Genomic DNA, 13924 nt, shown 5'->3' with positions numbered 1-13924 from the left:
GGGCTGTCCGGGCAGCGGGGTGGCAGCGGTGTCTCCCGGGAGCGGATGGGGTGGCAGCGGTGTCCCCCGGGAGCGGATGGGGTGGCAGCGGTGTCCCCCGGCGCGGGGCGGTGGCGGAGGCGCGCAGAGGTGCGCGGGGCCGCGGAGGAGCCGCTCCCGCCTAGGTGTGAGCTGATTATTCAAATGGGCAGCCGAGGACCTGGGGATTGGAGGCTCGCCCGGCCGCTCCGTGCTATATCACTGGGGCACCCACGTCACTGCAGCACTTGTCCTCCTCTTCCTCCTCCTCCTCTTCTTCCTCCCTCCTCCCTCCTCCTCCTCCTCCTCCGGCTCCTCCATCGCCTCCGGGCGCCTCTTCGCCGCGGAGCGCTGCGAAAACCCACCCAAGGAGCGGCGGCGGAACAAACCCACCCCAGCCCCAGCGCCGCTCCATCCCCCCCTTCCTCCCTCCCTCCTCTTCCTCCTCCTCCAGAGGCTCCGGCGGAGGGGAGGGAGGGTTGGGGACTTTTTTTTTTTTTCCTTTTTTTTTTTCCTCCTTTTTTTTTTTTTTTTTGGGTCGCTCTCCGCCGTCGTTTGTTGTGGCTGTTAAATTTTAAACTGCCATGCACTCCACTTCCAGTATGCTGGGAGCGGTGAAAATGGAAGGCCATGAGCACACGGACTGGAGCAACTACTACGGGGAGCCCGAGGTATGGACGGAGCCGGGAGCCCCAAAACCCCGCGGTGTCCCGGGCCCCGCACGGGATTAACTTTGGCACCGGCTCGGCGCTGCGGGCGGGGGTCCCGAGGTGCGGGTGGGGGTGCGGGCGACTCTTCCCTCTTTTCCCTCCCACCCCTCCAGGTATTTTTCTCTCTCCGGGCAGGGATGTTCCTTTCCCTTTCCCTTCCTCTGCAACTCCGCTTCCCGGGACGGCTCCGCCGCTCCTGCTGCCACCGCGGGGTTTTTTTTAATATAGATACCAAAATATATTTGGGTTTCATTAAGAAGAAAAACAACCCCCCCCCCCACCCCCCCTCGCCTCCCCCACCACCACCCCGCGCCGGGATTTAACCCTTTCCTCCCGTGCCCTCCGCGGAGCCCCGCGGCTGCGGCGCCTCCGGCTCCGGGCTGGGCTTGGCTGGGCTGGGCTTGGCTGGGTCTGGCGCTCCCCCCCGCGCCATCCCCGTGCCCTGTGTCGCTTGTCCCCGCAGGGCTACTCCTCGGTGAGCAACATGAACGCGGGGCTGGGCATGAACAGCATGAACACCTACATGACCATGTCGGCCATGAGCAGCACGGCCAACATGACGGCGGCGGCCACCTCCATGAACATGTCCTACGCCAACACGGGCATGAGCCCCTCGCTGACGGGCATGTCCCCGGGCGCGGGGGCCATGCCGGCCATGGGCTCGGCCGGCGTGCCGGGCATGGGCGCCCACCTGAGCCCCAGCATGAGCCCCATGGGCGGCCAGGCGGGCTCCATGAATGCCCTGGCGCCCTACTCCAACATGAACTCCATGAGCCCCATCTACGGCCAGTCCAACCTGAACCGCTCGCGCGACCCCAAGACCTACCGGCGCAGCTACACGCACGCCAAGCCGCCCTACTCCTACATCTCCCTCATCACCATGGCCATCCAGCAGTCCCCCAACAAGATGCTGACCCTCAGCGAGATCTACCAGTGGATCATGGACCTGTTCCCCTTCTACCGCCAGAACCAGCAGCGCTGGCAGAACAGCATCCGCCACTCGCTCTCCTTCAACGACTGCTTCCTCAAGGTGCCGCGCTCGCCGGACAAGCCGGGCAAGGGCTCCTTCTGGACGCTGCACCCGGACTCGGGGAACATGTTCGAGAACGGCTGCTACCTGCGCCGCCAGAAGCGCTTCAAGTGCGAGAAGCAGCTGGCGGCCAAGGACGGCTCTGCCGGCGCCGGCGGTGGCAGCAAGAAAGGCCCAGGCCAAGCCGCCAGCCAGCCCCTGGGCGAGGGCAGCTCCTCGGGGGGCTCCGACGGCTCCGCGGGTGCCGAGTCCCCGGCCAGCTCCTCGCCCTGCCAGGACCACAAGCGCACCCTGGCCGACCTCAAAGGGCTGAGCCCCGGGGAGCCTTCGGCCTCGCCGGGGCAGCACCTGCTGGCGCCGCCACACGCCGGGCTGGCCCACGAGGGGCACCTGAAGCCCGAGCACCACTACGCCTTCAACCACCCGTTCTCCATCAACAACCTGATGTCCTCCTCGGAGCAGCAGCACCACCACCCGCACCACCAGCACCACCACCCGCACAAAATGGACCTGAAGGCCTACGAGCAGGTGATGCACTACTCGGGCTACGCCTCGCCCGTGCCCGCGGGCCTGGCCATGGCGCCCGTCACGAACAAAAGCACCCTGGAGGCCTCGCCTTTGGCCGGAGAGACTTCCTACTACCAAGGCGTGTATTCCCGGCCCATCATGAACTCCTCCTAAGCAGGAAAACGCTCCTAGAAAACGGGGAAAACCCTCCCCCCCCCATACCCCTCGCAGTGGACTCTGAGCACGGTACATATCCGGTATATATATATAACTATATATATATATATTTTATTTTTTTTTCTGTTGGCTCCAGATGTTTGCATCCATTCGGGAATCTGCAGCCGTGTGGCCCCTTCCCAAATCCACCAGGGGCGGGGGGGGGGCCTCCGTGTGGGGTGGTTTGGTTTGGCGGGGTGGGCATGGGGGGGGGGGGGTTTCTCCGGGGCTTGTTTTGATTTTTTTCGTTGTCGTTGTCGCCACGAGGTCTAAATATATCTATTTTTTTGTGTGCGAGTGAGGGGGGCGAAAAATAACCCCCAACCGAGGCAGAACCAACCCCTCCTTCCTTGTGAATACTCCTAGTTCGGAAACCGAGAACCAAAAGTCTTGCAACGTTGTAAAAAAAAAAAAAAAAAAAAAAAAAAAAAAAAAAAAAGAAGAAAGAGGAAAAAAAGGGGTGGGGGGGGGAAACGGGGGGAAAGCAAAAAAGAAAAGAAAAAAAAATACGTAAAAAAAATTTAAAAAGGCAGGATAGATTGTTGTAATTGAAGCAAATGCTTGATGTTCCCGGGAGAGTAAACTACTTGGATCTGATTAATTTATCGTTTCTGTATGCTTTATTTATGGCTTCGAGCTGTGTATTCTGGTAGCGAGCAGCCGCCGCTGCCGCAGAACTCCATTAAAGTCGTATTGGCGGTGCTTTTCCCCCTGCATCTCTGTTCCGCCGCCGCCGCCGCCGCCCGACGGGACCCCCGCCGCTCCCGGCTGGCATCGCCGCTCTCCCTGCCGGCATTCCCGGGATCCCCGCGAGCCAGCCGGCCCCGGCTGCGACCGCTCCGAACGCGGCTGGGATCGCTCCATGCCCGGCTGGGATCGCTCCAATCCCCCGCCGGAACCCCTCCAGCCCCCGCTGGGATCTGCGATGTCCCTGCCGCCCTCCTTCCATCCCTTCCGGACCCCTTCCATCCCTTCCAGGATCCCCCCATCCCCGCAGGATCCCACTATTCCTTCCAGGATCCCACGACACCTTCATGCCCGCGGGATCCTCGCCAGGATCCCGCTATTCCCACCCATCCCACCCCGACACCGCGGGCAGGGAAAATCCGCACCCCCCGCCCAAGGTGGGAATCAGGGACCCCTTTCCCAAAGCCCCGCGATCCTGGAAAAATCATCCCAGCTGCGTTAACCGGGAGGGATTTGGGACTCGCAGGGGCAGCGCATCCCTGCCTTTCCCGGGAGAGCATCCCGGTTTTTCCGCGGGCGGTGGAAAAAGCGCAGATTTTTTTTTTTTTATTTTCAACACCTCCCGCATCCTCTCCTTCCATTCCCTTTTCCCCCTCTTCCCAACCACTTGTTGTTTTTCCCACGCGGCGCCGGCCACGCCGCGATGTTGCTTTCCCAACTAACATCCAAATCCTTCTTAAAATTCCGCATTGTCCGCGGCGAGAGAAAAGGGGAGAAAGGGAACGAGCGGGGAGGAGCGGGGCGAGGGGGGCAGGGGGGAGCAGGGGGAAAGAGGAGAAGGGGGGACAAAAAAAAAAAAAAGATCCTTCCCAAAAAAAAAAAAAACCAACAAAACGGGGCTGAAATGTGTCGGGATCTCTCCAAGGACACACACGATGGCAAGCGGGGCGTGCAATGGGTGGCATTAGCACATAAAAGGCTCCCGCGGCCAGCGGGCACGGGCGCGGGGGTGTCGCCGCTTTGGGGACAAGGACACCCCCCCCCCCCCCCCGCCCCCGCTCCCGGCCTCGGCCCGGCCCCGCTCGGGTCCGCTCGCATCGCGCTCCCTCCCTCCGCGGAGCTTTCGCCTCTCTTTTCGTCCTTTCCCCCTCTACTTTCGTCCTTTCCCCCTCTTTTTCCTTCCTTCTCCCCTCCTTTTCTTCCTACTCCCCCCCTTTTCTTCCTTCTCCCCTCCTCTTCTTCCTTCTTCCCCCCTTTTCTTCCTTCTTCCCCCCTTTTCTTCCTTCTTCCCCCCTTTTCTTCCTTCTTCCCTCCTTTATTTCTTCTCCCCTTTTCGTTTTTTTTTCTCCCCCTTTTGTTTTTTTTCCCCTCTTTTTTCCTCGCCCCTTTGCATTTGCCTCCCGTTTTACTTTTTCTCCTTTCATTTTTTTTCCCCTCGGCCCTTTCATTTTCCTCTCCTCCCTTTCATTCTCTCCCTGTCTATTTTCTCCTTTATTTCTTCTCCTTTCACTTTCCTCGCTCTTTCCCCCCCCTTACTTCCTTTTATTTTCCTCCGCCTTTTACCCCTCCTCTTATTTTCTCCTTTTATTTTTCTCCCCTTTTTATTCTCCCTTCACCTTTTCTCCTTCCATTTATTTTTCTCTCTCTCCTTTCTTCCCTTTCTTTTCTTTCTCCTCCTCCGTCTTTTCTCCCTCCTTTCTCTCCACCTTCGTTTTTTCTCTCTGCTTTTTCCCCCTCTTTCCCCTCCCGCTTCCATTTCTTCTCCCTCCTTTCTCCCCACTTTCATTTTTTTCCTCTCATTTTCCCTCCCTTTTTTCCTCCCCACTTCCATTTCTTCTCCTTCCCTTCATTTCTTCTCCTCCCTTTCTCCCCTTCCCTTTTTTTTTCTTCTGCTTGTTTTCCCTCCCTCTTTCCTCCCCACTTTCATTTCTCCTCCCTCCTTTTTTCTCCCTCCCTCTTTTCCTCCCTTTTATTCTTTCTTCTCACTCTTTTTCCTCCCTCTTTCTCCCCCAATTTCATTTCTTCTCCCTCTTTTTCCTCCTTTTTTCTCACTCCTTTTCCCTCCCTCTTTCCTCCCCACTTTCGTTTCTTCTGCCTCTCTCTCCTCCCTCTTCCCTCCCCACTCTTCTCCCCTCTTTTTTTCCTCGTTTTCCATTCCCCTTCCTCCTCCCCGCTTCACGATTTGAGTCAGAAACCACCCAAAAAAAAAAAAAAAAAGGGAAATAACCCAAAAATCCTCCGGCTGGGCGCTATTTCTTCCCTTTCCCTCCTCCCCTTGGCATTTTCCCCTCTCTCTCTCTCTCCACACAATCCCAACCTCGCAGCCGAGCGCATTCTGCTCCTGCCTGGTTAAGCAACCGTGAGCTGTGAATAAACAAAGTCAGTAAACAAAAAAAAAAAAAAAAAAAAAAAAGAGGCTAAAAAAAAAAAAAGAAAAAAAAAAAAAAAAGGACGAGGAGCAGGAGCGGCTGAGGGGTGGGGGGGGGTGGCTGGAGCTCCAAATTCCAGGAGGGTAAACTTTCCCCACCACGTCAGAGTTCAGCAAATTTACACAGATCTTATATTGCGGCCCCTTTCCCGGCGCCCCCCCCCGCCCGCGCCGTTCGGAGCCGCGGCGCTGCTGGAAGTGAATTTTATAAAGCTGATCGATATCTTGGTAAAATATTCATTTTTAAACGGGCGCCCGGCGAAATCTTTGCTTTGTGCTAAAGTCAACAGTGGCACAGTTGGAGCTCCAATAAATGCCGGGATGCTCCCAAGCTCCCGCACAGCCGGGCCGGCGGCCGGGGCGCAGGTAGGGGACACCCGCCGCTCCTTCTCCTGCTTTTCCTGCCCTTCCCTTTTCCTTCTCCCTTCCCGCTCCGTTCCCAGCCCTTCTTGCTCAGCCTTCTCCCCCTCAGCTCGCCCCGGAGCTGCCGGGGCCGCGGGAAGCGCCGCGGAGGCCGCGGGGGGATGGATTCGGGGGGGATTCAGGGATCCGCAGAGCCCGCGCGGATTTTGGGGTCCCGTCTCCCAGTCCTGGAGCTCAGGAGGGGTTTTGGGCCGTGGGGGCCACCTCGAGGCTCCGATTTAGCCCCAAACCGTGGGACAGGGACGGGACGTGCGGGCCCGGCTCCCTCCCTCTTCCCAAATTCCCAAATTCCCGAGCTCCCCTGAAATTTGCGAGTTCTATTTTAATTGTAGCGGATTTTCTCCATTTCCCCCTATTTTTTTCTCCCAGTCTTTTGTTCCGGGAGGGGGTTTCTCCCGGTGGCATTCCCGCGGCTCCCGCTTTCCTGCACCCGCCTGGGCCAAAAAATCCGGGACCCAAACATTCCCGCGGGTGTGTTCGCCGGGAAAACCGGGAATTTCAGTGGCCCTTCCCGAGGTTCGGGGACGCGACGGGGGCGGGCGGGGGGGTGTCACAGCTCGGAGAGGGTGGCCGTGTCCTCATGTCCCTCTCCTTGTCCCCGTCCGTGTCCCCTCACGGCGACAGGTGACACGGCTAATGAGCTCCGGCTAATTAACGCTGACAGCTCCAATTAGCGCTGCGCGCCCGCCCGTCCCCCCCGCGGGGGCAGCGCCCATCCCGCCGCATTCCCGCTCCTGCCCCGCCGCTCCCGGCTGCTTTTCCCTCTTTTCCCGAGCATTCCCAGCTCCCCGCGATCGCCGGGATCGCTGCGCCCCTGATCCGTTTTCCCATCAGTTCCATGTCAAATCGCGGGTTTGGGGTTTTGGTTTGTTTTTTGTTTTTTTTTTGGGATGCGGTTGGGGAATGCCGAGCGGGACCGGGCAGGGCCTGAGCTCCCAAATCAGCCCCGCTCCGGCCGCTTCTCTTCCCTCCGTTTTCCGTAGTTTTCTTTTATTTTTCCATGACTTCTCCCTCCAGGAAAAGCTACTTTTTCCCCTCTTTTTTTTTTTTTTTTCTATTTTTTTTTCCCTTTTAATTATCCCGGCCCTTAATGACATTCAGGGATGGCTCCAAGGACATCAAAGCACAAAGAGGACGGGGAAGCCCCGGTGGGATCCCAAATTCTCCCCCAAACCTTTCCCCCAGGATAACGCTGGAAGAGCCGGCCCTGCCTTCCCTGCCCGCAGCATCCAGAGCATTTCTGGATGATCCCAAGGAAAAAAAAAACAACAAAAAAAACCCCAAAAAACCAGGACAACTCCGGGCTGAGGATGGGACTAATTATTAATGGGGCTAAAAAGAGCTGGAACACCCAAGTAGGGCTTATCCCGTCTCCCGGGAAACTGATGGAGCCTTCTTTTCCGAGCTGTAATTCTGCTCAGGCTCAAGGCAATTCCCACTATTTCTCCCAGAAATTGCCCTAATCCTAGATTATTTTTGGAAAATCCGCTTCGGTTAATCCAAAACCTCACAAAACCCAGGTAGGGAAGAGGCTGGAAAACGGAAGGAGGAGGGAAAAAATAAGGTTGGAAGTTTATTCCCAGTGCCCGGGAATAGGAGAGGAAATATTAAAGGGTGAAGGGGAATCCGCCGGCTCCGGATTTCTGGGAATGTTAAACCCGGGATTGTGGAGCCGCTGGATGTGGGAAGAGCAAAAGGAACTGGCGGGGATTTTTTTTTTTCCTTTTTTTTTCCTTCTTTTTTTTTTTTTTTTCTTTTTTTTTTTGGTGTTGTTTCCATATCGACCCCGCTGGAGCCGAGGAAAGGTGGCAGAGGTTGATTTGGGAGCGGTTCGGTTTCTTGGAATGGAAAAAAAAAAAAATAATTAAATTAATTAAAGACACAAAAGGCAATAAAAGGGAGTAAAGTAAAACAAAAAATATCCTAAAATGGAAAAGAAAAAAAGATAAAAACAAAAGGAAAAGAAAAGGAAAAAATAAAAATAGGGGGAAGAGACATAAGGAAAAGGAATGGGAAAATAAGGGGGGAAAGGATAAAAAAAGGAGAGAAAAAGAAAAGAAAAATTCAGAAAGGAAAAAAAAGAAGAAAAATCAAAGGAAGCAAAAAATATACAAAGAAAAAATGGGGGAAAAAGGGGGAAAAGTAGAAAAAATATCCCCGCAATTGGTTATTTTTCCCCAAAATATTCTGAAAGGAGCACTCCCGACCCAGCGTGTCCAGAGGCTGTGTGACACTGGGAAAATCCCAGGATCGGCGGGGACAGGGGTCTTCTGCCGCCCGCAGGGATGGATCCCAGAGGGACAGAACCGGGAAGAGGGAACGGGAGAACGGGAAAAGCTGCCCCGAGCCCGGGACCGGATTTCTTTGGGAAAAGATGGATGGAGGGATGCAGGGAGGGATGCAGGGATGGAAGCTCCCTCCGGGCTGCTCTGTTTGCAGCGACAGCTGGAAGTGGAATTCCAGGGAAAAGAAAGGAAAAATTTCGGGGGAAAAAAAGGAAAGGAAAAGGAAAAGTGTTTAAAACCCAGGAAATGAGGTGGAGGCGGCTGCAGGGTGAGCAGACTTCTCCAGCTGGATTTTCCCTTTCCTTTCCTTTCCTTTCCTTTCCTTTCCTTTCCTTTCCTTTCCTTTCCTTTCCTTTCCTTTCCTTTCCTTTCCTTTCCTTTCCTTTCCTTTCCTTTCCTTTCCTTTCCTTTCCTTTCCTTTCCTTTCCTTTCCTTTCCTTTCCTTTCCTTTCCTTTCCTTTCCTTTCCTTTCCTTTCCTTTCCTTTCCTTTCCTTTCCTTTCCCTCTATTTTCCCATTTCTTTTAACTTACTCTTCCTTTCTTTTCCCCTTTCCCTTTCTTTCCCTTTCAACTATTTCCCCTTCCCTTTTTTCTTTCCCATTTCCTTCCCTTACTTTTCCCTTTTCCCTCTTTTTTCCATTTTCCTTTTTCCTTTCTTTTTTCCTTTCCCTTTTCCCTCCTTTCCCCCCATTTCCCCCCCTTTTCCCCTTTCATTCTTTCCCCCCTTTCTCTCCTTTTCCCACCCCATTCCAGCAGCTCCCCCTCCTCACATCCCACCTCATTCCCTCTCCACCCTCTCCACTTCCCCTGGATCACAGAGCCCTTTTCCAAGGAAAATGAGGGAAAGGCAGGGATCATCTGGGATGAGGCTGTGCTTTGCCTCCCACCAAAGTGGAATTCCTGACACTCCACTGATTCCTGCATCCGGATCCCGGGGAAGGCCGGGCAAGGAGCTGTTCCTTGGGAAGGAGCACTTTTCCACACGGTTTTCCTTCCACCAGCATTACAAGGAATGCTCTTATCTCTGCTGGAAAACAGCTGGAATGGAAAGGTGGGGATTTGATTCCTGCCCCGCTCCCCAAAGGCAGCGATACTGAGGGATTTGGGAGCCCTTGGAATGCTTTGCTTATCCATGCTCTGTGCTCCCTGCTCCCACTCTCCCTGCCCTCTCCTTTATTTATTCAGCTAATGGACACGGAGTCGGTGGCAGCGGGAGTTGGGATAAATCGGGATTCATCCATGTCCTCATCCTTATTAAAGGCCAAGATTCCCATCTCCGATTGCCTCTTTGTGTCTGTCCTCGGCAGCGATACCTGGGTCACGCTCCAGTAATTCCCGACAGGAACGGGGACACGGCCTGGATATGGATCCTGGCTGGGATATGGATCCTGCTGGCCCTCACGGAAACAAACAGCTGTAAAATCACAACAGCACCTCGGGAATGCTGAGCTTCCCAGAAATTTGGGGGAGGCATGGGGGGGGGGTTTCCTGAGGAAAAATTCCGGCTGGAAAAATCCCATAAAAGTGAGTGGGGATTAAACCCCTTGCAAAGCTTTCCTGAAATGCCCCACCTTGGATCCACAGTGGGAGGAAAACAGGGAAGGGATGGAAGTTTGGATGTACAAATCCATTTCGGACTCACTCCTGGGAATGGGGGGGAACAAATCCAGCAGCCCTGGGTGGAAAAAGGGGACAGAAGGTGGGAATTGCTTCCAAAGGGGCTTTTTCAGGAGTTTCTGTCCCCTTGGGTCTGATTGGAGCCATCATTCCCAAACCCATAAAATCCCTGCAGATGTCGAGCTGACGGCAGAGATGGTTTTTTGGGAGCATCCAGAGGAAATCTCTGCTTTGGGAAGTCATTGGTTCATCCCTGCTTTTCCCTTTGTTTTGTCTGCTTCCACACCCTCTTCCCCATAAATTCCCAATATGGATTTTTAAGGGGAGAAGGAAGAAGACCAGGAAGGGCCTTTTCCATAAGGAAAGGCAAAAATCCTATGCCTGACCAGGAGAAATTCCCATGTGGAAAGATCCTCCAAAGAATAAATCCAGCAGGAAGCAGGTGCTGGAGCAGGGCTCCTTTTCCCAGCACAAGGATGTGAGGAGAAGGAAAAGGAGGAGCAGGAGGAGGAGAAGGAATTCATCACTTGGGATGACGGGAGCTGCTGAAATGGGATCGGGCTTTCTGCAGGAATAAAAGCCCCGGAATGGGGTGGATCTCCTGAAGTGCCTCTTAACCTTTTCCCTATCCTGTTCCTAAAGGGGAAATAAATCCCACCAGGAGCTGTCCTCACAAGGGGGAAAAAAAGAAAGGAGTTTTATCCAGCTCTCCAAGGTGCTGGGATTCACGGAAAAGGAGGAGATGTGGGAGAAGAGAGAACTGGACAGGACAGGGAGCTTGCTCCAGATCATCCCATGGATAAGGCAGGAATTTCAGCTGGCTTTAAGGCAGGAATATTCTTCATCCAGCTGAAATTGGGGATATTTGGGATCAGGAATAGCTCCTGTTGGGATGAGGAGAGGGAGAATCACCTAGATGTGCAAGAGGCTGATCCCATGGAATCATATACAGGAATGAGCAAGGGGGTTGGAACAAGGAAAGGTTTGGGAATCAGCGGTGTTTGGGAAGGGTTTGGGATGCACCAACGTTTGGAATGGGGCAGGATTTAGGATGCAGCAGGGTTTAGGGTGTCATAGGGTTTGGGATACAGCGGATTTGGGAGGATTTGGGACAGAGTGAGGTTTGGGATATGGCAGGGATTGGAATAAGGGAGGATTCGGGATACTGCAGGTGAGAGATTCAGCACAGTTCGGGATTCAGCAAGATTTGGCATATGGCAGGATTTGGGATACAGAAAGTCCTGAGACTCCAAACACCCCAGAATTCAGGGTCTCCCCGTGGGAGGCAGGGCCCCATCCCAGGCTTTGCTCCTGGATCCAAAGGGGGCCAGGAGCTGTATCCATGCTCCGGCAGGGAGCCCGGGCAGATCCGGCATATTTTTCCCGGTTACTCATTAACTGCAGTTCCTTTGACAGGATCAATATTCCAAGCAAACACTTGAGCAGCCCCACTCCGCTTCCCTCTCCTTTCCTCGGCAAAATGATTTATTCCCGAAAATGCAGCTGCCTGGAAAAGCGGCTCCGGGGAAAGGGGAGGGGGCTTTATCGGTGGGATATGCAAAGCACATTTATTCTGGCTTTTATCTCTCCCATTCCATGTTGATCCCATCCATACAGATGGATTTGGGGCAGGTAGATAATGAAAAGTCAAGTGGAAAATTTACACAAAGGCGCTCCCGGCTCCTGCTTTTCCAGCGGCGTTGGAATTGCTTTATTCTTTCATTCCTTAAAGCAGGATTTCAAAGCTTTCAAATACTTTATGTCTAACAGAGATCCATTTAATTCCCACCTGGAATTTTTTTCCAGCATTAATTTCCTCGTTAATTACCGAGGATATTTGGATTAAACACGATCCAGCTCCTTCTCCCGCTGATCCATCTCCGTCTCCTTCCCGGCGTGCCCGAAGTCCTACCGGGAGCTCCCCGTGCCACCAAAACCTCCGGACCTGTTCCCTAATTCCCTGTAAGTGGCTTTTCCTTGGGCCAGGCACTTAATGGAGGGCATGGGATGGGAGAGCACAGCTTGGAACAAAAAAAAAAAAATTCCGGAAAAAACCGGGAGAACCGTTATTAATAAACATCTCCTGGCCATTTGGAGGCTGCTCCAGCTTAAAGCAATTAATTCAGGATCCGGACATAAACTCTCCAGCTCTTTGACAGCTTGGAGCTGGAATAAAAATGCCAGTTCTCCAGGGAAAAGCCAGGATAGTTGGCTCTTTTCCGGACTGTTTGCTCATAGGCCCAGGGAGCAATCTTCCTGCGGAATGAAATGCAAGGACACAAACAACGTTCCAGGGAGAGAATGGGAGATGGGAATGAACAGTTTGAACTATTTGCTCAGCAGAAGGGCGTCCACAATGCCGGGCCCATGGATTTTCCATGGATCACCCGGCTCCCCAATCCCTTTTGTTGTGGAGCCCCGGCCTCCGGCCAGATAAGGACACAGCTGCAGCCCTTCCCTGATTCCCTGATTCCCGTATCCCGCTGATCCAGGAAAAGCTGCCTCCGCTGGCATTCCCGAGCCAAGATCCGGGCTCTGGCCCATGGTTTTTCCATGGATCCTGAATCCCTTTTGTTGTGGAGCCCCTTCTTCCAGCCAGGTAAAAGCACAGCCCTTCCCTGACTCCATGGATCCAGCAAAAGCTGCCTCCACTGGCATTCCCACAGCCTTGGGTTGGCATCTTTGGGAAATGGTCAGGAAACCCTTTTGGGACAAGGAGAACTCTTGGAGCAAGGGAAAATAAACCCTCTTGGATAAGGGGAAAACACAGGAAACCTCTTAGTGCAAGGAAACATTTTAGGGAAAGGAAGCGCTTTTGGGCGAGAAAAACCTCTTGGATAAAGGGAAAATCCTCTTGGATAAAGGAAAACCTCTTGGAGCAAGGAAAACCTTTTGGGCAAGGAATTCTGTCCTTATTCCAAGCAAGCTGTAGGAATGCCACATTCCAAGGGATATTTCCAGCCTGGGCTGGAGATGCAGAGGTGCCAAATGCAGAATTCCGTATTTATTTAGGGCACAATGAGCCTGGAATGTAAAAATCCTAAATATGCATCGGTCTTCCTGGGAGATCTATCTGGGAGCCAGATGTAAAATACTGGGAATATCCTTGCTGGGTACCACTGCATCCAGGCCCAAATTCCCTGAAAATCCAGGGAAATTTCTGCCGCTTCTAGGCCAGGCCACCTCTCTTCTTGCTCGGGGCAGGGAAATGCTGGAATTCTAAATGAATCGGGAGCAAGGCCAGCAGGGATGATCCATCCTTTGCTGCTCCCACTTTTTGTCCTGTTGGTTCTGGGAGATGGGAATAGCCCTGGGCTGTTGGAAAGAATCCTGAAAGGATTTTAGGAGTGAACAGGGAAAAGGTTGTGGATTTGGCAATCCCTGAGCTCTGTTGCTGTCCCAAAGATCCATGGAATCACTGGATTTTTTGTGTTTTTTCTCCCCTTCTCCCACTTTTTCCTGCAGGGTGGTCAGACTGGAGGCTCCTGTTGTTCCTGGGCTGCCCACAGCTCATCCCACATATCTCTAAAATCCCGGAGTACCTGGATATTCCCTGATACTTTGATACTGCATTCCTGGGATTGCCCATCCCAAAATCCCTCCGGAAGAGGGCTGGATTCATTGATTCTATGAATTCCCATGGAATATCCCAAGCTGGAAGGGATGAGGCTCACCAAGCCATCCCAATTCCCATTTCAAAGGTGGATCCAGCTGGATTTCCATTCCTGGGATTGCTCATCCCAAAATCCCTCAGGAAAGGGGTTTTATGTCTTTACCATAGTTGGGCTCCTTAATTCCATGATTTCCCAAGGAATATCCCAAGTTGGAAGGGATGAGGCTCACCAAGCCCTATCCCTGTTCCCATTCTGAAAGGCAGATCCAGCTGGAATTCCTTTTCCGTGCTCCACCAGCTCCAACCTCATCCCAAAAGCAGGATGGGTTAATTAATGAGACGTTAAAGAGGCAGAATGACACTTCCAGGAGCTCATTCCTGAGCCACTCT

At 53.5% G+C, this 13924-nt stretch overlaps 1 protein-coding gene across 1 annotated transcript; it reads left to right on the top strand.

Moving 5' to 3' along the window:
* The first annotated feature begins 602 nt into the window (after positions 1-602).
* On the top strand, positions 603-2439 carry FOXA2 (forkhead box A2). The gene is made up of 2 exons (XM_054630337.2): positions 603-689; positions 1192-2439. The coding sequence occupies exons 1-2, from the start codon at positions 603-605 to the stop codon at positions 2437-2439; spliced, it is 1335 nt and encodes a 444-aa protein (XP_054486312.2).
* The last annotated feature ends 11485 nt before the right edge of the window (positions 2440-13924 follow it).

This window comes from Agelaius phoeniceus, chromosome 3 (genome assembly GCF_051311805.1).
Source record: "Agelaius phoeniceus isolate bAgePho1 chromosome 3, bAgePho1.hap1, whole genome shotgun sequence".
NCBI classification, from domain to species: Eukaryota; Metazoa; Chordata; class Aves; order Passeriformes; family Icteridae; genus Agelaius; species Agelaius phoeniceus.
Note: the sequence above shows the minus strand (reverse complement) of the source record. Positions and strands in the feature narration are given on the sequence as shown.

Bases quoted from the DNA above. Each gene is read 5' to 3' on its own strand.
- FOXA2 (XM_054630337.2), top strand. From the start codon at position 603: ATGCACTCCACTTCCAGTATGCTGGGAGCGGTGAAAATGGAAGGCCAT. The intron at 690-1,191 runs GTATGGACGGAG...TTGTCCCCGCAG, and splicing joins ACTACTACGGGGAGCCCGAG to GGCTACTCCTCGGTGAGCAA.